We start from the raw sequence: 26120 nt of genomic DNA, 5'->3' as shown, positions 1-26120 counted from the left end.
TATGTTTGCAACTTCAATCAGCAGATTTCCCAGCCTATTAAAAACAAAGTAGTTAGATCTACCAGCATACCCTGAAGGTCCCCCACATCATCCTCATGTTCACAGAGGCACAGCTGCACAACTCTATGTCTGGCCCCTCCTGATCCACCTTCCATGAAATGCTCCCATCAGTGCTGCTGGCTCTGAACAAGCCAATCCCAAAATAGTAAGACTGGCTTAAGGAAATCACAAGTTTAAAAAAATGAAAAAAGAAATAAATTATTCAGTTTGGAGTCTTTTTCTTGGCCTTATAGTTTTACAGGTTCTAGGGTCCATGAAGGCTCAAAATTCATTTTTTCCTGTTTTAAATGAAAACTGAGAGTCTGACAAAAATCACATGGCTCCAGGAACTGCAACTTTTTGAACAACAAATATTGCAAAATTCACAACAGAATTTTAACAGCTGGCAGCACAGCTGTACTAGTGCAGCTCCTAAAGCGGATGAGTGCTAATTGGGAGCCCTGGATTCTCCACCAGAGGTTTCAGAGCAAAGAAATCTTGGTGCTCACTTACTCATGTCCAGCTGCATGACGAGTGAGCCGTAAAGGCATGAAAGTAAAAAGGGAAGAGGTGGCTGCCTGCAAGAGGAAAAGATGGGAGGAATGTTGAGCAGACACTTTGAAGTCTGCAAGTGTTGTGTGCAGCACAGGTCCCAGACTGGATGGAGTGGGCACCATATCCCAGGGCGTGTGCTGCCTGGGGTGCAATATGGCTGGGGCACTCTGTGCATGCAGCTGCTGTGCCAGCTGGACTGTGCCACATGCGGCACCTGTTCCAGCCCCTCCACAGTGTGGGTCCCAGACCAGCTAGAGTAGCCACCAGACTTCAGGTATGCTGGGGGCGAGGAAGGGGAAGGAGAGGAGTCTGTAGGCCAGATCCATCCTGCAGACTGGCTCCACATGGGACTGATCAGGTCCAGGGTCAGCACTATGGGCCAGGATCCAGCCCACGGGCTGTATGTTTGATACCACCGTGCTAGATAAAACTGCCAGGTACCAGCTCTGCCATTCCTATTCTGAACCAGTTGCACACCTCATATCATAGCTCAAAGATAATAGTCAGTACTGCCTGCCCCCAAGCATATTACACAGAGGGCAGCTGGCAGTCAGAACAGCAAGCAGCTTTGTTTCCGTGAATTTACACCATGCTTGGCTCCTCCCTCTGACACTCTTCTGCTCCTTGCCCTCACTAGCTGTCCAACAATTTTCCTTATCTCTCCACTGTGAAACCGCAAGCTGCCTTCCAAGAATTTTCATTGCAAAACTGCCCTCCCCTCTGGCCTCTCTACAAGCTTGTTCTGATTCCTGACCAAGGCACCTAAACAGGATCTTTAAGCAATCTGCCCTTGATGCACGAGGTGTCAAAGTAAGTTTGGCAAACAAGATGGGCAGTGTGTGTGTACTTTAGTTAAAAGCATACCAACTCTCTGTTTCCTAAATGCCAGATTAGTTTAAGGTTCATTTGCATTGGTCTTCATGCCATTTTATGCATATTTGAACGTGTGTACTTCATTCAAACTAGATTGCTTCAATCAACTTCCATCCACTATTATCTACCTCGTTCAGATTTGCAATAGGTTTTGGAAGTTTACAGAGCGTATTGCAAGGTTATCTGGATTTTAGTACTGTATTGCAAAAGCTGTCTACCTTATCAAATCCCGCTAACCAAATCGCTAGGTGACCATCGTGTATGTATGTATTTTATCAACAAATAAAAATACCCTCCAGCAACCCCGTACTTTCTCTGAGAAGCACATTAAAACTTCAACAAGTTTATGGGTAAGCTGGCTACTGACAACATAAAATGCACACAATACTTTTGTTCTCTAAGCCAATCGCAATGCAGCCAGTCAGTGGTGCAGGGACTAATTGTCAGTCTACTACGTTTACGTCCTTCAGATAAAATGATTAAGTCTACATCAATCATTGGCTCTTGTAGAAATAAAGTCACTGAAATAAAACACTGCCGCAGAATCAATTTCTCTTGGTTTTGAAAATAAATGTCTTGGCTTTTCTTTTCCACATAAATGCCTTGACTTTTTTCCCCTAAATCCAGAGAGCCCATTATCCTGTAACAATGGGGTGGTTTTGTGTGCATTTGTTTTGTTTAGATTCCACTCTGGTCCCTCGACTCTGCCAAAAGGAATAAGCCCTTATTCTATCCGCCTGCTGTCTCTCTCCAGCGTGCTGTTTTTCTGCTTGGAACATAACTATCTTCTGTGGAACCATAACTATCTTCTGCTTCAGCAACCGATGAAGGAAATGATGGAGACAATCCACATTTTTTTTAGACGCCCTATAAAGTTTACACAGTGTCTGCTTGGCTCTTTACCAAAAATATGTCCAATCTCCCAGGGACCTGTTGTGCCTTCTCAAGTTTCCTTGAAGTATTAACCAATTCTTGCCTTATCTTCTCATATTGCACCAAATGAAGTCTTTATTGGAAACAGCGCCTTTCATTTCCCCATCATCCTCTGTAAATGGGAAAGATCCATTTGGAGATAATGAGCCTGATTTTGACTTGCCGGCAAACCCCCCTTTTTTTAAGGAAAATATCTGAAGAAAACACATGTGAGGAGCAATGTCACTGTTTGTTCTGAATTATAAATATGGAAATACAGACACAGAATGTTTTAAAAAATATTAAATGCAAAGGCGTCATATGCAGTGGCACAAACATGACACAACCAAGCTCAAAAGACAAGATGTAAAAAAGGAGGACGTTATTATGAAAAACTAAAACCATTCCAAAGAGGTTCTTTGAAAAAAGTGTGACAAATACGTGAGCATGTAGAGCTAGGCCTTGGAAACAGGACAGATGGCCTCTTCGGCACTTCAGCAGACGGGAATATTAAGGTTTTCATCAAAATTCTCAACTTCAGCAGGCAGAACCCAAAAGGTTGTCGTCTTTCTGATTCCAAACACTTCTGGGTCATTACCAGTGTCACACATTGCATTCCCTAGCCAGCAAGAACAGCCACTCCTCCCCCACACTGAAAAACACACTTGCAAGGGACATGGCCCATATTTTCTGAAGACTCGATTTAAAATTAATGTTTCCATGATTTGCATATTGAACTTGCTTTGGAAATGTCTGGAATAATGCTAATCGCTCTGGTTCAGACCAAAGTAACTCTTCCTGTGCTGCTTCTACTCAAACAATTTTCACTTAGATTGCAAACTCTTATCGTCAGGACGTGCCTCGCTGTATGTGTGAACAATGCCTAGTACATTGTGGGTGTTACTGAAATGCTAAAACAACAACATAAGGAGGATGCTGTAGGATATTTCCACTGGTGTTGTCTTGTTGTCACTTAAACTGATGAGTCCTAACTATTGCATTGCACATCCTATCCTTTCGCTACATAGGTCTATGGTCAGGCTTCTGTTGCTTACAGAAGCTCGAGCTACGCGTTTGGGCTTCTGTTGCTTACAGAAGACACTGACCAAAAAGGCCACCGAGTTGACACTGCTAGTGACAAAGTGCTAGAAAAAACCCAGCATTGAGTTTGCATGCAAGTTTCTAAGTATGAACATTTCCATCTGGCCTCACCATCTTCTACCTACACACCGTCTGCCCCAAAAGGCATGTTACTCCAAATAAGCAGTCTCCACAATGTCTGACACTATCAGATGGGTGGCTGCTTATTCACTTCTTCATTATTTTGCACAATAATTAACAAGAGTCTCAGATTTATTAGGATATTCTTCAAAGGCACAGTCTCACCTTGGATAAGATTGGAAAGGAGCTTGAAAATGAATACATTAAATATACTTTTTCTTTTCAAAAAACCAACAACAACAAACTGGGTAATAAAATAAAAAAACACAGAAAGCTTCCAGACATTTAATTACAAAATGTATGCATATGACAGACATCAGCAAGCCTACAGGAAGATTCCTGCTTCAGTATTCAATGCAGCCTCAATAAATATTTCAAGGTTTCAAATGGATGCTTTGCAATAGAACAGTTTTCATTTGCACAAGTGCCGGAAGGAAGTATTCAAAGCAGGCTTAAAGCAAAAACAGAGTATTTTCCTGTAAAACTTTAATTGGGAAACTGACACTATATAATCTGTACATCATTGCCTCCGAGCTGTTGTTAAAAAATTAAAGCTGTATCAAAAGAACTGCTTTGTTAAATTAACACATGTTATGCATACCAGACATAATCTGTGCCAGGAAAGGAAATAGCTTTGAGTCAGAAACGCATTGATTGTTATGGTTGTCACTGCAAGTGCCTGAGCCATGCAATACGCAGACAAAAGCATCTTATGTGCATCTTATACACACACACATTTATAACACGTACACTATTTTTTAAATTAGACTCTGTGGAAAATAAATGAACAAACGGTGCTTCATTATAACGTTCAATGTGGTTCCAAATCCTCAATCACATGGCGTGACCCTGTTGTGAAGTAACGGTAGAGACTGATCCCCAGGAGCTCTCAGAGCACTTTACAGAGGAGGCAGGTATCATTACCCCCATTTTACAGAGGGTGCACTAAGGCATAGATCAGTGAAGCCACAAGCCAGTGTCAGGGGAAAGCCTCTCTCTTTGAAACTGCAAGAAATGTAGTCCACAATGACCTGCAAATTTCCTCAACACAGTACAGGTGTTTTAACTTGGAGTCAGAGATGGTACATTACTTCACCTCCCTGTTTGGTTTACAGCGCCTTTATGACATTTCACAAGGATGGACAGTGACCTGATAGTCCACTGCCCACTTGGCACAATCAAGCTTGGAGAATGTAACATGGGGTGGGTAGAGAAGTATTTAGTGTCCCTACACAGCCCCCCCCCCTCTCTATTTTTATCGTTTTAAACCTTGGGGATCCAAGCCACACCGACCATCCTTCTGGCTTAGGACTAGATCAGACTCCCTGGAGAGGCTACCAACAACACTTCTTACTAAGACCCATGGTAAGGTGCTCTTCAACGGTTTGGATCACTCTTCCAAGCCGAAATCATGTGTCAGCAGGCTCAGTGAGCAAGAATCCTGTGACTACAGGAAAGCAATACCTTTTAAGAGAAGTAAGCAAGTACAACTTGTAATTTGTAATGTTCTTTGCTAGAGAAGTAAGAAGGTAAACTGCTGGGCCAGGGAAGGGCTTTCATGTGCTGTCCTTCAATAACTGAGAAGCACCCAGACTACACCTCCAACCATACACACAGGATTTGCTGACAAGGAAATTATAAATGCTCTTTCTTTTCTTCTGTTCCTGATTCTGTAGCACAACTCTAGACCACTGTTGCTCAGATTTACAGATAAATGTTGAGATCCTTAAAACTTGCCTAAAGGAGTTAGGCTATTAAATACCACGGAATTAAGTGGACGTTGCTGAAATCTCTCGGGCTCTTTTGAAACGCGTAGGCTTGAGCTGTACCAAGCAATGCTTCACTTTCAATGCTGGACTCTCCACTGCTTATTTAGAACCAATGCAGATAGCTGGTACCTTGTGAAATGTGGGGCATGCAGTAACCTCCATTCTTGTGCTCTAAAAGCTTACTCATTCACTTGCACTATAAGAGAGCTGCTATAGCTAGGAGAGGTTTTTCTTTTATTCTGCCCATGGACCAATAACCAGAGGGTACTGCCATACAAATAAAAGCCATTACGTCACACATGGACTTTATGGTCAAGTTTTTCAAAAGCAACTACTCATTTTGCATGCCTCAGTTCTTGAGAATTCAATGAGACCTCCAAGCTGCTTGACTTTCAGAAAACACTGGAGGATGCTCTCTCTCAAAATCTGGTTCTTTTAACATGTTTCAAGATGGTCACAGACTGAAGGACCTCACCATCATTTTTGGAGATCTAAGCCATATTTCTTTGTTACGTTTTCATAGCTTTGTTTTGTCTTACGGTTTGCTAAATGCATGTTACGTGCTGAGAATCTAGGACTCCGCTGTATTACACAGTGGTGAGAACGGGTTAACAGTTTCAAGCCTGTTAAGATAAGCAAAATTTCCCTTGACGTTGTAAACTCTTCAGGTGGTTACACAGTCAACAGCTTCTGCTTTTTTGATGTCTTCTCAGAAAAGAGCTCACATAATTTTATCAGCCTCTGGGGTGACCATCAGATAACCAAGCTATTCCTGTCTGAACCACTCAATGCATCTCCGCCTTCCTGTCAATGGAAATCCACAAGACAACCAAGGGACTGGAGCTAACCACACAGCTCACAGCTTAACTGATTAAGTAGGTGGGAACTGATGCCAGCTCAGCTCAAAGTGTCTTTCTCTGCTAACCAGAAACTGGCCACAAGCTGTTCAGGGGACTGACCACAGATATCACACCGATAACAAAACAGTTTGGTGAAGTTACAGCTTCCTGTTGGAGTGCTCTCACAATCACATGCCCCTGACTCTCAAGCAGGAAACAGACTCAGTTAGTTAAGCAGGCTGTCAAGTTCCTCATGTGATATACATTATACTCTGTTGTTTTCAACAGGGACTGTTTATTGCTTTGTTCCCTCCAGCTCTCTAAAATTAATGGAGTTGAGTTTCCTAAGGGAAGACCAGGAAGACCTAAGGGGGAAGGGTGGTTCACACGGGCTGGAACAAACCTGTGCCCCCAAACACCATCCCCGAGGGGTTCATGACTGTAAATTATACAGCACGTTGTGGTCCTTTGGAAACTGTTAACAAACTTCAGCTTGTTACGAGGAGCTGCACGAAGAGTGGGGAAATGAAAGGTTTGGTGAATTAGAAAGGGAGGCTGCACCTTACGATCACCTTTGATCTTTGTGTACATGCCTCTAGTAACACCTCAGTAACCGAGTTTTGAGAATGACACTATACTGGTTAGGTACAATGCCTAGAGAAATCAATATAAAGGACTTGCATTGGCTTTTTGTTGCCCGAGTAGGTGATGGTCATAGAAAAAAAATGGTGCTCCACTTGCAGAAATCAACACACCATTGCTGAAGTTCTAGAGATGGATGTTCACCATGAACTGTCTGCATAGGAAAATCATGACACCAGGAAATTCAAGAATAATTCTGAAAAAATAATAAATTATGTTCTGCAAAAGAAACGACTATGAACAACTTGTATGTCACTTAGGATCTGCTCAGCTCTAGCTGTCGGTGGAGAATAAGGCAGAAGAGATGTGAACCATCTGACTAGACTCACTGCAGAAGGCGGCAGCAGTTTGTCCCTATAAAGAAACGGTCGCATACACACGCGCCTGTTCTGGCCAGCACACAATAGTTTTCCATTACTGCCTGGCCTCAGTTATTATCAAGATGCATCAACATATAAAGCAGATTAAGGACCCAATCCTATACCATACTTCATCTATAAGTGCTCCAGGGTAAAACAGACTGGCCAAGGAAAGAGTAAACTTATGCTGAAGTAAAAAATTTAGAAGTTCCTCTTTTCATTAACTGTTTTTAATGCCACAAGGAACAATTATTATAATATATAGCTTCTGCATAATAAGAGCCAAAGAACCTCATAGGCAATAATTATTGCATCAAACTTGTAACTTCTATATGAGGTATGCTTTGCTGAGTATATGCAATGTGACTTCAGTTGATGTTGCCAAACACCTGGCACCTAAATCCTTTCCTAACATGTTCCACAAAGGCTGCCAACACTGACACACTCCCTAAAAAAAAAACATATAGCCCATGACACTGTTACCCTCCAGAAAACCTTAAGAGCACTATGAATCTGTACTGCAAGTACTCAGACATACATGGAGTGAATCAACAGGCAACCTGAAGGGGTTAAGGTAGGAAAGCGGAAGTAGAAAACGATGCATTGTCTATTATACAGCACAGGGGAGACAACAAAGGGGAAGAAACTTTAAAATGAAATGAAGTGTCTGTGGAAACTATTGCAGAGATATCTACCAATGGTGATGTGACATGTCAAGTGAATTTTGGCCAGTTTATCAAACTTGTTGCAAAACACTGTGTAATTTATGGCTGACTTGAAAGTAAGGCATCTGGAAGGCCTCTATAAATAATTAATTACCTTAAAATCTAGCAGGGATGTAATGAAAACTTGAAGGAACAGCTCTTCACAATCCTCCATGAAGACAGCTGGACACTGCACTGCCACCTGGGATTTTTTGTCATATAACTGAAGTGATAATCAGAAGCGAGCTTAGGCTCAAAACTGATCTCAAGGCTATACACCTCTGTGGCAGGCTGCCCAGTATATTTCCAATCAAAATGAATAGCCAAGTTCTTCATGTGTACAACTGCAGGGCCAACTAAAGGCAGCTCTGGATGTTGGAATCCATGCCAGAAAGAGGTTGGGAAACCAGGCTCTAAAAGGTAATGAAACAGAAGGAGTTCAAGTGGCAGAAAATTCCCACAAAAACAAAGCCGGGCAAAGATTTATGAAGAGCAGCTTTACATGTTTTCAATGCCTGCACGTTCCTGCCCTGTGATAGGCTGAAAAGATAAGACAGCAGCTGCAATAAAAAACTTATGGTCACACCTACAAACGGAAGATTATGCGATTTAAGTTGGAGTTAAAAATTCCCCGTAGGAAATCAGTCTGGCACCACCAGAAGATCTTAATAATACAAGTAACAGCCAACTTTCAGCATGGCAAGTACATTGCCACCGACATCTTTGCTGGAATCATTCACCAAAAGGAATAGGTGGGTGAAAAGGCAGAGCACTTTGAGAGTCACTATATTTTGTACTGCAGGGGTCCCCTATCCCAAGGTGATTCACATCTGGTGCGAGCTCTAATCACAAGATATCGCATTTTTGCCCTTGCCCTGCATTTCCTAACTTTCTTGAGTTTAGATCGGCCTTCTGTTGTCATTTAAGCAAGTCTTTTTTATGGTTTCACTTATTTATTTGTCATAAAAAGGAAAAAGGCATCTGGGTATTATTTCAGTTTCTAAAAACTTACCAGCCAAGTCACGGTGTGTGTGACTGAAATTTATTGCCAGGAAATGGGAAGCCTAAACTTAAAGTTGGTGTGAAGTGAAAACATTGATACAGCACAAGTAGCGTCTCGCTCAGTTGATGCTACTCAATCCTTCATTTCTAATTAAAAGTGCATTTGGTGAAATATCCAAGCTCTCTACCTCCCTTTTTCCCACATGTCTAAGGGCTGGAAGTTTCTCTTTCCTTTTGCCATCCAGAATAAGGCAGCCCAGGAAACTTGGTCTCCTTTTTTGGAGCAACCGGATGTTTGTTCTCTATTGAAGCTTTTGGGCTGATCCATCACTTTCTTTCTTTCAAAGATAAGAGTGGTATCATTTCTCTACTCAGGTTCCTCCCCTCCTGAAGGGAGTGTTACCTTCCTTCTGAAGATGCAGCTTCACTTCTCAGTGTGTTGTACATATTTAATGGCTTGTTAAACTGTAGTCAGCCTGCAACACTATGGGGAAAAAAGAAACCCCAACCCACAAAGTTGATTCCACCCCCAGCCCCCAATTTGCAGTTTTCATAACACTGCGTTAAATTTTGAAGGTGTTATTAGAAACCTCCAAGGTGTGATATCTGACTCAGGCTTCTATCTGTTGCTTCATTAACAGCAAAGCCGCACCTTGTTTCTTATCAAGAAGGTGATAAAACTGATCATGGAAATTTATCTCTAACCTTCAACAAATAGGACCTTTTTTTTTTCTCCTTTTTTTGCAGGTATAGGTGGTGGTAAGAGGAGGAGAAAAAGGAGGAAGAGGTGATGTGTCAGATCAGGTGAAACCTCATGTACATATTTGGTGTATGCAAAACTACCATAATTTCTCAAATATAAGACGAGGGTCCCCGCCTCAATCAGCATGGGGAACAAAGCCCCTCATCTTATAGTTGCATGTGAAGTGGAGGGGGGAGCAGGTGGCTGCTGTGGCTGTGACTCTAGACCTGCAGGAGCCTCCTGCCCCCCTTCACTTGCCCTCTGCAGATTCTGCACCCCCCCCACCAAGCCCCCTTCTCTCTCTCCCTTTCTGTTAGGAGCAGGTCGGCTCTGGCTTGGGCTGCGGTCTCTTCCAGGCACAGAGCCCATGGAAACTCGTTCCCCTGCCCAGCCAATCGGCAGTGGCAACACTGCTGCATGCCCAGGCAGGGCCACGTGAGCTTCCACATGCTGTGCTCCTGGACAGAGCAGCGTCTGCCAGTAAAGAATGGGGGAGGGGGAAGGAAAGAGGCAGAGATGGGGGGAGTGGGGAGTGCGGCAGAGGCTGTGGGGAACTGGAGGTGAGCAGGATGCAGGGGGGCTGGTGGGGCAGGAAGGCTGAAGATGGAAGCAGTGGGTGGGGCAGAGGGCAAGGGGGGCTGCCTGACCCATCCCTCCCCTTCCCCCCAGCTACTGCTTTCCCTGATGTAGCAGTGGGGGAGGGGAGATTCAAGACAACCCTCCAGTACTTAAGATTCTATACCTGGAAGATTGTAACCAATTTATACATTTTGTTATACAGAGTCTAATTATTGTGAGGGTCATCTTATATTCAGGTTGTCTTATATTTGTGTAAATTAAACATTCTCCATTGCACATTATCTTTCTTGTTGTTTAACACAAGCAAACCATCATTTGGGAACGGCTTAACAGAAACTGTATGTGTACAGGGGAAGGAATGTGCTAATTAATAAGATTACCAATATCCTTTCAAGCAAAAATAATACATGCTAAGGTTGGACCAGTTTTCCCCCTACTGCATCTTACTGTACAGCTAATTAGACCAACACATCATTTGCCCTCTCTTATATGTCTGCACCAGTGTTCTGAGTTAATGACACTTATTTCCTTTGCTGTTTCTTTTCATTCAGTGGTTTTGGGTGTAGGTTTCAGTAAGAGTTTATAAGATGAGATAAAACAGTAGAACATAAATTTCTCCCACCATCTTAATTTCCTCTGATTAGTCTACACCAGCATGAAAGGCAATAAACAGGTTAACTCTGGTGTTGGTTTTTTGGGGTTTTTTTTGTTTGTTTGTTTGTTTTTTTTACAGTCCACAGAAATAGGATATATAAAGTCTTTGCCCAGATGGTCAAGGCTCATATTGATAACACAAGCCCACAACAGAATGAAATAAAAGCCCCAGTTGCCTGCACTCTTTGTAGTGCACTGTTAGCATCCGTATCGTGGATCCCGACCAAAATAGATTTCTAGTCTGTTCCATTTATTTTTGGTAAACAGAAAGGGAAGTAAGCAGAGAGTGAAGTAAAGATATGGGAAAAGAGCCTAGCATGAACAACAGGGTGAAAACATCTGAGACGCAGATAATAACACAGGCTGACTTATTACACAAGAAAAGCTACAAGACGCACGAAACACAACTGCCTTAAGACATTCTTCATCATAAAGGTCCAGAAATAAAGATCAGATAGTCACAAAATCCTCTGTCTTTCCTCTTTGGCAGAATGTAATCCTTTCCAGACTTGGACACTCAAGATGGATATGGGACGGCTCTGTATTGCAGCATGCAAGGCCACTGACAACCAGGCTATCCTGCCCAGCGTGCCTAATCGGGCAGGGGAAAGGGCTTTTTGAAGATGAGTCTGTGTAACAATAATGTCTTTCTACACAGATTAGAGTTTGGATCCTCCCCTCCCCAGAAACGGGAGGGGAGGAGATTAAAAAAAGTGGTAAAAATCATATATTAGTCATATGCCCAGTCCCTCAAGGGGATCTTGCAGGCTCGTGGTGTCAGCTGGCTGTACTTGCATTAGGGCTTGCGGGTTTATGTAAATCAACGTCATCCAATTATGCTTATGTCTTATAAACAAAGGGGCGCCATTGTGTATCTGTTACGTTTTCGATATGGCTGCTATGTGAGCCTCACAATCAGACGCTCTGCCAATGCCACTGACTCAGACAGACTGAAATGTAGCCAGCAAGGGCCCTTTGTGCTTATTTATGGCTGTGGGGATGAGTGAAAATTTATGGGACTTTTCATCATAATTAAAAGCAGACGTCATTTAATAGGAAACAGATTTTGAGAAAAGGGAACTTTTAAAGGAAAATGTGTGCCAAGGGTATGCGTAGCCTCTGCTATTTGTATAGTTGAAATATTTTAGTTTATTTACAATTGTGCTTTTGCCCAAGTTTTTCATAGGGTACTTCAAAAGAGTCCAAAAGCCATTTAGAGGCCTGAAATAACATGCATGCTAATCTTCCAGCAACATTTCAATTCATGGATCACAGAAGCCTCAAAGGACAAGGGCCCAGCTCCTCAGCCGGCTTCAGTCGAAATAGATCCGTTGACTTTGACTCGACTCAAAAACTCATACGGCACCTTGAGTTACAAGAAAAGCACACCAAACACAATCCCAAAGCATTTATTTAGTGACACACATTGGTCTGGGGTTAATCCAAACACAGGGACATCCAGGTTCTGATCAAACGAGGATGCTTAGAAACACAATAAAGGGAAATTGTGAAACATCAGGAGATTCAGACCGAGGTGCAGTTACAGTTGTGGTCCTTGGGGAAAGCAGTTTATTTATTTACCAAACGGTAGCCCGTAGGTATCTAATGCAGTTAATCCTGCAGGACGGGAGAGCCAGTGTGCGATGGGAAGGGTAGATAGCCATGCACACAGAGTATGTATGCTATAAGCAGCAAGTCTTGGAACATTTTTTTTCCCTTTCACCGCCCCAAGCAGGAGATCTTAATCTCTCCATTTAAATAGCACACACCACACAAGCATGCACTTGGGTCCCTAGGTAACAGAAACTATTCTCCCAGAAGAGGAGAATTATCTGCAACTTTGTTCAGACCCCTGATCAACATTGCTCCCTAATTGGCTACCATCATATTCCCATTCTTGTACGCTCATCTTCTGGCTGACTGCACTATTTCTATTGCATTTGTATCCCAAGGGACTGAATGTCTAACCCTGGGTCACACTCCCCTGCCTGCCCACATAGCAGAGGGTGCTGCCACCTACTACTTCTAGGCCACTCTTCAGGGTAGATGTTTGGTGAGACTCAATGAGATACATATTTGGTGACACAAAAGCTTAAGCCTTTCTAAAAGAGTTAGTCTCTAAGGTGTCACCCAGCCTTGCCTTCTGCTTCACTTCACACTGACACAGCTAATTACCTCTTTCTCTACAGTAGTGAGAGAATGAGACTCTTCCAGACTGAAGGTGAGGATGGCTGCAGGGCCAAGGTATACTGGTGAAGATGTGCTCTGGAAGCCTGCATGGTGCTTGCCTTGCTCACGTAAGGTTCAAGGTTGTATGTATTCTTGGTACTTCACTTGCAGGAGAGTTACATCCTGGGAGGGAAGGAGGGAGGACACACTGAGCGCCGAGATGAGTTTCGGTGACTCAAAAGGGAGAAAAATCATTTTCAAACTCTCTGCGAGCCTTATGTGTTTTACACATTCCTTGATATCCATGATCTTCGTATAAATTATCTGAGATACTGGTTTCCGCTCTTCAACAAGAAAGATGTAAAATTGACAGAAGTTGATGGGCTGCCAGGAATCTGACTAAGCTGCAAAGAGTTTGATATTTTACAGCAGCAGCAAGTAAAAATCAGCTGCATTTGTTGCCAAATGTGTGTTACTGTTGTTATTTTTTTTTAAACTATAATTCTGTTTCAAGACCAAATAAAACCAAACAAAGAAAACTAACCTTATACATTTTGTTTGGTCCAACGTGTACCCAGAGACAGGTTGGTACACTGAATCTGTATCTGCCACGTGCTTTCACGTTTGTTCTCTATTATATTTTAGTCCCCTCCATTGTATAAGAGAAACAGCTGCACAGATGTTCTATAAATAAACCACATGATTTATTTGAAGGGGTTTTTATTACCACGTATTCCCACTATCGTCCCTTCTTCATCTCCTCTGTAAAAAAATGATCTAAGTAAACTTTAACCTAGACTTATCTATGTGCAGCACTCTACATTTTCAACAGTTGCAGCTTTTTTTGGCCGTTAAATCAGGTACACCTCGTGTAGTCCCTGGTATTTGTTACTGTGTCCATTGTAACTAGTTTCTAAGTGCATTGTGTCATAAAACCATAATGTACAACTAGCAAGTACGCTTAGGGGAGCATTCCAATAACTTCTAAGTCTACAAGCAGATAGTCTGAAAAAAGTCAGGGTGTTTTTTCAAAGGATATGCCTTTCTTAAGCTGCTATCCAGAGTCTGTTTGTCTGTTCGCAAGAGGCACATTCCTGACACAAAGAATGAGACCAAGAATCTCCAATCTTATTCGTGTGCACGAGAAACATGAAAGAGTCAAGGAGGATAAGTCACTGACCTCCTTAAATATCCTATCTACTCATTTCTCAACCTAGAAAAATGCATACTATAGCACATAAGAAAAGGGCATGAAACTCCCGCTAAACTCCTTATGAGATAAAGAATTTACTAAGTTCATTAGCATAATTAATGAAGTTAACAGGCCTTGTTGGGGTGCCCAGCACTCAACAATCATGTCCATTATTTAGGAACATACATTCACTTTTCTGCCTAATTGTGAGTCAAGTATCGCCATCTTGTCTTTGGTCTATAGCTTGCAAGAGAGCAGCTAGCTAAAACATTTAATATATAAGCTGTTTTGACCAAAAGTAAAAAAATTACATAGTATTCTCTCTCTTCCCTGATTGGATGAGCTTAAATACGAGCACTGGAAAATATTCCTGATAATGGATTTCAAATTCTCTTTCTGCAAAAAGGCATTTCCTTAAAACTTTCTGTTTCTGTGAACATTCCTGAATATAAACTCATCTGCAAGGATAGTTGAAGAAAGCAAATATGAAAGAGTGCAGATTCAAAGTAAGCCTGTTAAAAATAGGAGCATGCACAAAAAATGTTGTGGTATTTAAACAGCTGTTTGTGAAACCCAGTGCAGCCACCCTGCATAATAACTTGATATATCATCATTTTGCAGGTGACAGTCTTCAACAACATAAGCCACACACACACATATCAAGAGGATATGACAAAAGTATAAGAAACAGTGTCTCCATCGCACATTGCTCTTTGCAAATGCTATTTTTTTTTTTTTAAATGTGCTTTCACCATTTCTGGCAAACAATCTCTTTGATGTAAACAAGGGCAGTGTCAAAATACTGACTGAGTGTTTAAAATACAGCTGGTTTTCTGAGAAAACAAAACCTTTGCAATATATTAAGGACAACCCCTAGTTTGAGGCCAGTCTTGTTGAATCAGCGGTTAAAACATCTCACTGCCACCTGGGAGAGGCAGCTTCCAAGTTAAGTTTGGGCCAGCAAGGTCTGGCAATGTTAGAAGCAATAGTCTGGCCTTATGCTGAATCAATTTAGAATAGCATCATCGTCTTGAGGGAAGTGGTCAGACTCAATAGCTGGTAGATGATGATGAGGCAGAAGGCAATTTAATAAGGAAAATGACAATCCAGATGGAAAAGCAACCTGAGCCCTGAGCTAAGACTGATCTCAAAGTAATGCTGTGGGGTGTTAGGAACTCCCACCTCGTTTGCCAGGCTCTGGGTTAGTAAATAAAAGAGACTGCTACAACAAACCACTACCAGTTTTCAGACGAGGAACTAGACAGTTTAAGATCAGGTATTCAAGAGACAAAAGCAGATTTCTTATCAGTCAGCAATAGAAAAAATCTACCAGATGATTTATTGGTTCAGGGACTCTGAAGAATCCTTTTGGCCTTTTTCCATTAAGATTTCAAAGCCCACGTTACGGCAAGTGGAAAATCGTTTAATTTCCAAATTGTGCCCTGAGACATAAAATTTGTGGAGATGATTCATTACTATTTATATAATGCCATGCATGGTGCTTTACAGACAAAGAGAAGGCATAACCTGTGCTTTAAGGTATATTAATATATCGGTGGATCCAACCATTTGTATGCAAGAAAAATAGAGCTCAAATATTTTGGGGGGGACTTCAGCCTCATCCTAGAACAAATGACTCTTAAGTTATTTTTAAACAAGGATACTTACCTGAGCTCTGAAACCAGGACACAACCAATCAGGTTCATAACACTCCCCAGTGCCTGTGGGTACTCGGCACCAGCAAGAAGCACACAGGCTCCAGTTTAGACCATTACACAGTTCACATTATTAAACACTCTCGATTACTTTAGAGGATTACTCAGGTCATTAAATCAACTTCATAATCAAAGTCTAAAATTCCTCCTACCCTAACTCCATAATCTCCTGATAAAAGGGATCAGTTGTGAGCCTTGCTATCAGGCATGCACTCTGGGCTGTTCACCCAGGAGGCAAAAGCTTATGTTGTGATAGGGCTTGCAATGGCAGTGATTACTGTCAATAACTGTACGGAGGAATTGTTAAATGGGTTAAGACTCTGCTTTCTAATTCAAATTAGCATACAACTTCACTTACAATTTGAACACTGGTAATCAGGAACTACATGACATGTTGGCAGACCAACAGCACTGTCATTCTGGACTTCTAATACCATTCATTTCTCAGAGTTGTGTGTAATCCAGAACTCACTAAGTAGTGTCTTACATAAACAACCTGCACCTGGTCTCTCATCTCTCTTGTCTGTTCTATACATTTATATGCCTGATTTTTCAAATGGGTGAATGCAAACACTGTAGAGCCAAATGAGAACATCACATTTACCAGGCAAAATACCATTATTGCACATATAAATAAGGTATCTGCACAACCAAATGGCCAGTTAAACATCATGATGGCACTGCATACTCAAGTAATTATATCTAACTACCTTTGAAACCTGGGTCCTATGACATTACCTGTGATGATGGCATCTTTGTTTGCTCAAGGTAAAAGCATTAATGTCACCCAGATCTCACAGTGAATGAGATTAATTCTGCCACTACCAGACATACGGCTCAGTGTTTGACAGCAAGAGAATTTTGTCTTCAGTTTTTGATTTGACTGAAGGCTCCGGTTCCTTTTAAAACAAGAGTAATTTTGTCTTGGTTTATTTTATTTACTCATAGCAAATGTTGTTGTTGTTTTTGCTGTTGTAGTTTTGAGGAAATATCCCAGGGACTTTTAATTCTTGGAAATCTTCACCCTTTTGTCTCTGTTGTAATAAATCCCAGTAAGAATGAAGAAAAAGAGCCCCTAAAAATAGGCTATTTAATGCTCTCTCACGTGCAGAAACTGCTTTTGCTAGATACACAAGACAGTGCTTTGCTCAAAGGCTGTTTTTCATGTTTTGTATTCCCTTGATGTCAATGGATATGCAACAGGTAATATAAACCTCTGCAATCAGCAGTAACAGAAATGAAAGAATTAGCTGTAAATTGACTTACGGAATAGCCTCTTCCTGAAAGTGACTGAGCAGAACTCTGTGGGAGGAAACAATATGCCATAGTAAGTAAGGCAAGCGATCATGTGTACTATAATATATATATATATATATATTAAAAAAAACTTTTATTGAGATTCTCCACACCCCAATACTTCTTTGGGGAAAACTTTACAACCGAAACACCTCAAGTTATTTTCTGACATTCTACGTGTTGCCACAGGAGTCGTTTTGTAAGAGCCAAAGAGCACTTCCAGGTGGTGGCTTCATGCCTGCTTCATACAGTGATGCAATGGCTACAGTGGGGCTTCAAAAGCACCTTTCAATGGATGCAAGGGATCCTCATTTAATTCACAGTGTAGTCTTGATAGAAGGTTAGATTCAAGAACACAATCAAATAAGGGCTTAAATCCATCCCTATTCAGGATACCCTTAAGTGAGACTTTAAAGGAACTTGAGCATGTGTGTAAAGCTGTCTTCTTGAGTGAGAGCCTGGAGAAATTGTCCCATGGACTATCTCCTCCCCCCTCACTCATGCTTGAGCAGACCATTTCCCACACTCTTCTCTGTGCTCATGTGAATCATCTACTCTTCATCACTGTGCTACCTCCCTGTGAAAACTATTTCCACTACTAACTGTGAACAGAAGCTGTAACAGGCTGCAGCTCCTCTTGCAGTAAAGGGTCAGGAGAGCAGCAGCAGCAGCTGAAAATGATGAAGGGACCTGCATCACGTAACCAGCCAGTCCTCCAGCACCTGCTCCATAGCATAGGCATGGTCCAAGGATGCTTTGCAGTCATTATGTCCCAGAGAACCCATGGTAAGGTAGTTAAATTTTATTACCTAATTTATATAACATGGTATAAAATGATTAAGAGAAAGTTTCATAGCATTTAGTGAAAGAGATTAAACTAAAACCCAGGAGTCCTAGCTCCCCATTTCCCAAGGTATTCTAATGGACGCTGGATCCTCGACAGAACCACTACGGGGAGTATAAAGCGTGGTTCCAAAGTCAGATTGATAAGATTTTCTTCTGCTGCTGAGGCGGCAACAGTGACAGGAGTCATAGACCACCCTACCAGAGCATTACATAGTACCAAAATCCCGAGTTATTTAAGTGAAATGACTGCAAAATATGGTAAGCATCAGAATTTTTTTTCCCCAGTAACTAAAAAACCATCTGTATTATTACTCTGCAGTTTTATGGATAGAAGCCACACAACTTAAATTTGCTTGGATCTAAGGCTTCCACGCTGCATAGGAAAAGAGAAGCTGACTGGGAGCTATCTGCCATTAATAACAAATTAAATTGCTTACTGTATATAGGTTTCAGCTTCTAACACATTAGATGCAGATTTGACCTCTGCCTCTAAACATTACAAAAGTTTCAGAGCTATAAAATAAACCTTTTAATGTGAAGTGGCTGAAAATAAAGCTATGGAGTGATGAAACGAAGGGCAGTGATATTTATGGGATTTCTGAGCTGTTACGAACAAAAATATCTCAAATACTAATAAAATAAAATAAAATGGAACTGATCAGAATGTACAGGAAAACTTAAAAACAACATCGCTCCATTTACATAAAGATATTGAATAGATTAATTTAATTACCTATTCTTCGCACTGTTGATAGCTTGCTCCCCCAGCTAATTCACCAAATTTGAAAAACTAAAGTGCACAAAGAATTGAGAATGGGTCCATTTACTTGCTCTGAAGGTGCAGGTGGAAAAGGACTAAGGTGAACTCTCTTGAAGCTTCAGGTTAAATATAGACCCTGACAAGGTTTAGCAAAATAATAATAATAATAATAATAATAATAATACCACTACCAGGTTTATTAAAATCTCCCTTCTGGGATTTTAAAGATGAAAGCAGCAATTAGTACATAAGGTGTTATTTCTGAAAATTAAGATCTGACACTGTTTACTCTGTCATTTTTCACAGTTAAAAAGTTCTCTGTTGCCAAGATATTTCTCCCCAGCATTATAATATTAAATTTCCTGGAACTGAAAAAATTGGATGACTTTTTCTTAGTGACTTTTTATTGCACACGTAAGGCTAGTAATTGTTGAACACACTGGATCTAATGCTTAAAATCCTTTCCAACATCTCACACATTTAGAATGATGGAGCCAAAACTGGCCCTTTCAGAGCAGTTTGTAATAGATTTCCCCCATATCCACTAGAGGCCCAAATATTCCTGCTTCCTGGGGGAGCCGGGTATGTTCCAAGAATCTGTATCAAACTGCTGCAATCAGAACCCCTGAAAACTAAAACTGATGAACACCATAGGAGTACCAAACCAGAGTAGCATGCAAAACGTAAGCCTCTTAATAGGCACTCCAAATGTGAGAACCTTTTTGGTTCTATTTTAGAGTAAACCAGGAAAAGAAACTAACGGGGCCCAATCCTTAACATTTTTATTTATTCCTTATGTAATAAACTGTGGCAGCATATATAACTAAACTCCATTGAACTGAATTCAATTTTCAACATTGTTTCTGTTTCAAAATCTAACATGCAATTTGTGAAAAAATTAGGAGTACATGCTTCTTTGTGCTGCTTACCAATCTGTGCTGACCAAAGCCAGCAGGGTGACGGTTGGGAAACAAGATACCTCGAGAACCCTAAAGCATAAGCCTTTCTGCTAAGGAGGAGACCAGACAGTGTTAACTGCTATAGGAGTAGTGTTTGTGCGATATAGATACCTGCTCACAGAGACAGAGCTGCAACCAGGGTCGTACGTCTTTGCATGAGGGTTGTACGTCTCTTTATGATTTTTCAGTTTCAAGTGGGTTTGAATCATCAACTTAGGCCTTGCCTTCACTTTTCTTGTTAGAAAAGATGTATTTTTTACATTTCAGGGTAACTAATGCGTGTGAGCTATCCCAAGGCGATAACACAATGGAGACAAGGCACTTTGGTTTTATCACAAGGCAAACTTGTGGTGGTACATACATACGGCTGACGTCATGGTAAAACTAAAGAACCTTGTTGTCTTCAATGCATTTTCATTACGGCAGAACTCATGCGTTTTAGCTACCCCTACATAAAGAATATACCTTTCTAGCGGTGAAGACCAGGCCTTGAAAGGCTCTACTATCACATGCCCTTTTGAGACCTCCAGGCACTCAGTAATTTTGTTTTTAAATTTTCTTTCCTTATAAATACCGCGTGATTATAATTAGGGAAAATATCATTACAAAAGTAGGGTTGCATGATAGACCTGTAGTCGGGCCTTCAATTAAGAGTTATTTCCTTCATATTAAAATAGTTGTTTTCTTCCCAGAATATTTTGATGATGCAAAAAAGAAATGCCCCTGACTAGTTTTGGAAATGCTCAGAATTACCAGAAAATTATACATGAAAATTGGAAATTGTTTACCGTGGACTATTTCAGAAATGTCAACACAGGTGGGCTTTTTGGTATTTTTTTTACCATGACTATGACTTTGGCCTGGAGTCACAAACAGGTTTTGGCAAAGGACTCATCAGCTCTTCCCCCAACATTTGTTAAGCTCTAGTAACTCTTTGCTGCCTTCTCCTTGGGATCTGAGGGAGAGATGCCAAGCATCTTGGGGCACAGTCGTAGATGAAACCTGTAGCAGAACGGGGACCTGAATGAACCAGGGTCTCAAATCCTACGTTAGTGCTCTAACCACGGGACCAGCCCTCTTCTCTGATCACAGGGTCAAATTTACCTTCTGTCTAGTACACTCAGGCTGACGGTGTTAGTCAGCATGCTGAGGAATAAATAAAACTGAAAAACCCCCAACTATTTGAGGTGAGTTTTCTGAGTAAAACCATACCAAGAAATAACAAAAGAGATTTCTGTTTTCCAAGGGTCTCATGCTGTTTAACCAGCTTTCTAGTCCGGTTGAATTTCAGAAAAAAGACGACAAAATTTTCTACCAGTCCATCTTGGCATTTATAATAAGCCTGTCACTAAAAGTGTTAATTCAGGTAGGACCAAATATCTCCTCTCCCAATGATGGGCCTTATAAAACCAGATGCATTTTGATGAGAGGGAGGAGAACAAGAGTAGGGAATATCCCATGGCTTAAGCAGGACAGCTTTTATGCAATGAGTCCCTTCAATCACACCCTTCCCTATGCTAATACAACAAGTTCAGTTAACTCGCTAAAGGCCAGAGTGTGTCAGATGTTCATGTACACTAGAAACCAGGACTTGCACCTTGCACTGTTACCTTCTGCATTGCTCTGTGTGGGTATCTGGTAGATGAACCAGACTTGTGACGGTGTATAGCTCCTGTCATCAAAAGTCAACAGGCCTGTTCTACGCTCTTCCTAAAATCAGACTGGGATTTCACGAGGTGACGACTACAGCTAACATTTAAATCATGTGCCTACAGAATGCCTCCTCCAAAAACAACCTCTGGACAGCTCAAGTTCCTCCCTCCATTCAGATAAAGCACACACCTCACTCACTATAGGCCCATCCCAGGCATGCAGCTTTACAAATTCCTGCCATTTTGCCAACAGTCTTGCCATTTTGATGCATTAATGAAAATCCCAGCTCCTGAACATAACTTGCTATGTAAGATAAGGGGCTTTTATTTTTTTAAACAAGCAATTCCCTAGTCCTCAGTCTTTGCAGAAGAGAACTTGGAAATGTGATGCCAATGAACCCTAAAGGGTCTAAAACCAAAAAGCAAGAAACACAGACTTCAGTTCACTTTAAGCTTGTGATTTTTAACCCATCTCAGCATTTTGGGGGAGCTAGACTCTTGCAACTGGCAATCATACCTTCTCAGTTATGCCATTTCAGTCTTGCTTAATATTTCTCCAATTGTTCTATAGACATCATTATAACTCATCCTCCCATCACCCCTTCTACAAATGGGGAAATTTGAGCAGCAAGATTTGAGGCCAAATTTTCAGCATCCAGAGCTCTAGGTGCTGAACTGCTGAAATCAGGCCTAAGGGAATTTGGCCCAAGTCACCCAGGTTCTCAGTGCAGACTGTGCCTCAACTTCTTGACTGCCAGGCTTGTGCTAAACTGGAAAGAGCTCATCTTCCCCTTTTTCAAGTACAGCAAGACCATGTTATAACCCCATTCCCCACCTCTTCCCAAAATTCACTAAATTGTTTTTCCCCAACTCCATTCCTTACTTTGAGCCTTTTTAAACTCTAGCTCTTCCTCTACTTTTCTCCCCTCCGTAGCTCTATTAGTGCATCTGCTTCATGTTCAGACTTTGACTGTGGCTCTTACTTGGGTACTCCCATCTCTACTATTTAAAGGAAGACTTTGGTATGCAGGGATAATGGAACACATGCTTTTCCATACTCTTTCTTGTCCCTCTCAGGTCAAATCAAGCAGATATTTTTCCCCCAGATGGTATCAACAATTTCCAAACAGAGCTCTGCTAACATATCTCAGACTCCACTAACAAAGCCTTCTATTCTTCCTGTCCAATACAAGAAGAACAGCTTTACTAGAATGAAAAGCTTTACTAGTACAGGTTTCTCTCGCCAACCACAGATTTGAGTATCCACGGTTAATATTCTATATACCGTTTTGGCTACCATGGTATACAGTTTTGAGTAACCACGGTTTTCTGTGGCCATGCATCAGCCCGCCACCTGCTATTTTTTCCCATAAGCCAACCCCGGTTTTGCCAACCATGGGTACTTTCAAGAACATAACCCCTGCGGTTGGCGAGGGAAACCTGTACTATTAATTCCTGACTTGAAGCCATACATCCTCTTCTATCTACTACTTGGTCTCACCATATCATTGCCGCTGTGCAATGCTGATCTGCAACTGGTGACTGCAAATGTAACTGTGACTTGCAATTCTTTTTGCTATCAAATTATTAGGAGTATTATTTTTATTGGTATCACGACAGCAGCCAGAGTCCCCATTCGGAATCGGGCTCTCATTGTACTGGTCACTGTATCAACAGGCAACAAAAAAGAAGAGCATCTGTCCCAAATTGCTCAAAATGTTAGCAGCCCAGGATTCCCACAAAGCTCCTTCAATGCTTTCCATCATTTACTATTTCACTTCTGAGCTCCATAAAAAGTGCTACCCATTCACCTAAGTCTTGACCCCATGGTATTTTATTTCCACTGGCACCCAGCCTGAGCAGAGACAGTGAAGCAACACATGCCAAAACCATGTGATGGTTTTATGCAGTGGACAAATAGAGGCTTACAGTGAAACTGCTGGACTCGTTTTCACTTCAGAGGTTTGTTTGATCATTGTTCTGGGAAGGGGCTTAAACCTTAGGCATATCTAATGGACCAGGAGACTTGGCATACAGCCCTTGTACTTGCTATGATATTGCAGCTGCTTTAGTCCATTTGCCCCAGCAGGGGGCAGTGTACTACAAAGAGTAGGAACAGGACAAGGAGAAAATAATCAGCCGGGTGGAACACAAAGAACAGTTCACAATAAATGTGCAGCTTGAATTAGAAATCATTGAAGCTTTATTGCACCCATCTACTGGGGACAGGATTACACATCCAGACTATATGGTAAGTTAAACACAGATCCAAGAATATTCAGAAAAGAGAAAGTCTCAGCATTTCCGCTTTCCCGAATGATGGATTTCTCTTTGCTCGTTACAGTTTAACCATACCATGGATGATGGGGATAGCTAAGGGAAGGCAAGAGAAGAGTGAGAAACCCCTAAATGACTAAGCAGAGGTGCTTGTGCTCCCATGCACAACCTAAATTAATCCCTTGAAAAGGAGAATTTTTTACTCTAAAGTGGTCAACACCTCTTGCAACATATTTCCTAATCAGCTAGTATTTATGGTCGATATTTTATATTTCCAATTTCCCCCTAAGGGCTCGCGAGAAATCTGCACACCTGCCAACCTTTTCAGCTGGACCAATAATTGCCAATTTGCTCTTTGCCTCAGTATATCACTCAATTTAGCCCTTGCTGTGCCCTGCATACATCCTCATTCATCTAGGTGCCCCCATGACAATTAGAGTGTTAGCTTCAGCTAACTAGGGCAACTATTCTACTAGGGTTGGAAGACAATTATTAGTCTATTTTCCCATCTCGTGGCAACAAAATTGAGAATCCATGACAATTACATTCAGCAATTCTGTACTCTGCCTCCTGCTCCTCCTCCTCCCCCTCCCCCATCTTCCAAATATTTCAAATTATCACAGCTCTACTACCACATTCAAATTTTCCATGTTCACAGGGAGTGAGGGTTCTATTTAAATGATAATGAGGGACGATCCATTCAATTTAGCGAGGGAGAAAATCCATTAAAACGCAGGCAGTTCTTAAGCTGATGGGTCAAGAAAAAGATAAAACCTTTTTTTAAAGCCATTATACAAGGCTCTGTGTGGATTTTTACACTGTGCGGGACATCAGAAAAGATTAGGACAATTATGGAACGAAGCAAAAAAAACCCCCAAACAAAACACCCAAACCTCCCACTTTTACTTGGGTCAACACAACAAAACAGCGGTGGGGCTTATCAGCCTCTTAATTCTCTGGTAATGTCCAATTACCTTACTATGAAAGACAGCAGAAGAAAATCCTGTTTTGGAAAAGGCTGTTGATTGCGTGCTGGCCCTAAAGGAACCTGATCGGATGCTACAGGACATCGGTTGAAGGGACTTTAGGTTTGTAAGAGATTGAAAGGAAATTTTTATTTGGGCACTATGAGTATAAAACAAGTGGAAATCATATGCCCCCTCCCCAAACAGACCCAATCTGCCATGCAAACTTGGGTTCTTTTGTTTTCTCCTAATAACTTCACCATATCAAATCAAAAACCAGGCCCAACAAATCACAGCTTTGCAGCCAGAGATGATCTCACTAGATCAAATACACATTTTCCCCTCCTGATGATCTGTAATCAGCGGCACTCAGAGTAATGTCTGGAAAGATGTACTGTACAACACAGACTATTGCTGTTATGTTATAAAGCTTTAGTGCTCTTTCCGCAAGGAAAATTTGCTGCGCATCAAAGACAGAAGCAGAATCACGGCTGACGGTTTTGCACGAGTGTAAAAGACACTCAATCGCATCACTTCAGTCTTTTTCAGGGTGTAATTATTTCACAACAGACCAGGCCACCTTTTGCCTTCACGGTCCATTACAGACTAATGACATACATTAATGTAAATAAAGCACAACATGCTGGCACCCCATTAAATAAGTCACCTCAAGAAACAGTTCAAATAGAGAAACTAAGCTGGTCATAATAGCACCTTCTAACTGGAGAACAGCAATCAGGGTGGAGGGGGAGCCAAAGCATGGCGGGGGGAGAGGAGTGTGCCCTTCTGTGCTCCCAGGGCAATAATACTCAGTGTTATCGCCGATACTTTCATACATGCATCCCTGCACACCTGCTGTGCACCGTATCTGCTACCACCTGCTTCATTTACTTTGCTGTTTCCACAAGTTAATAGGGACAGAGCTAGGAGGTAAAGGCAGCACAGAACAGGCGGCACAAGAGTATTGTGAGCCCCAACGCACAGAGAAACAGCAGGGCAGCTCCTTGGGGCCGAGCAAGCAATAGGCCAGGCGCCTGAGGCAGCATGGTATGTCGGCAAGAGAAAGCGAATGCCCTGGGACAACTGCAGTGTAGTCTCAATTTGTAATCGCTAGATGGCCCCTAAGGAAGACGACCCCCCCACCATTCCCTTTAAACCCTAAGTTCCCTATGAAGGTTTAATCCTCTGAGTGCCACACATAAGGGGTCAAGTCAGTTCAGTTGTACACCATTCATCTGAACAGCGAGCCAGGAGATACCTCTGTAGAACCGCATCAGGGCCTGCTTATCCGAGGGACAGCAGAATCCAGCACGCATTTTAACTCTTGACAGCATGCAGAGAACCCCCCCCACCCTCCCCCCCAAAACAACACCCAAACTTGGGTCCTCTTCCCCAGCTG

At 41.7% G+C, this 26120-nt stretch overlaps 1 protein-coding gene across 12 annotated transcripts in view; it reads right to left on the bottom strand.

Annotated features, from left to right (window-relative positions):
* Positions 1-26120, bottom strand: part of FBRSL1 (fibrosin like 1) — a 677688-nt gene that overhangs the window by 334933 nt on the left and 316635 nt on the right. For 10 of the 12 annotated variants that reach the window (XM_014598480.3, XM_014598485.3, XM_014598481.3 and 7 more), the window contains one exon: positions 17233-17268. The exons of the other annotated variants lie outside the window; for them this stretch is intronic. In XM_014598480.3, coding sequence (XP_014453966.1) covers positions 17233-17268 — 36 coding nt within the window. The remainder of the gene's footprint in view (positions 1-17232; positions 17269-26120) is intronic. 12 annotated transcript variants of the gene reach the window in all.

The sequence above is a fragment of the Alligator mississippiensis genome, chromosome 10, assembly GCF_030867095.1.
Source record: "Alligator mississippiensis isolate rAllMis1 chromosome 10, rAllMis1, whole genome shotgun sequence".
Classification (NCBI taxonomy): Eukaryota; Metazoa; Chordata; order Crocodylia; family Alligatoridae; genus Alligator; species Alligator mississippiensis.
Note: the sequence above shows the minus strand (reverse complement) of the source record. Positions and strands in the feature narration are given on the sequence as shown.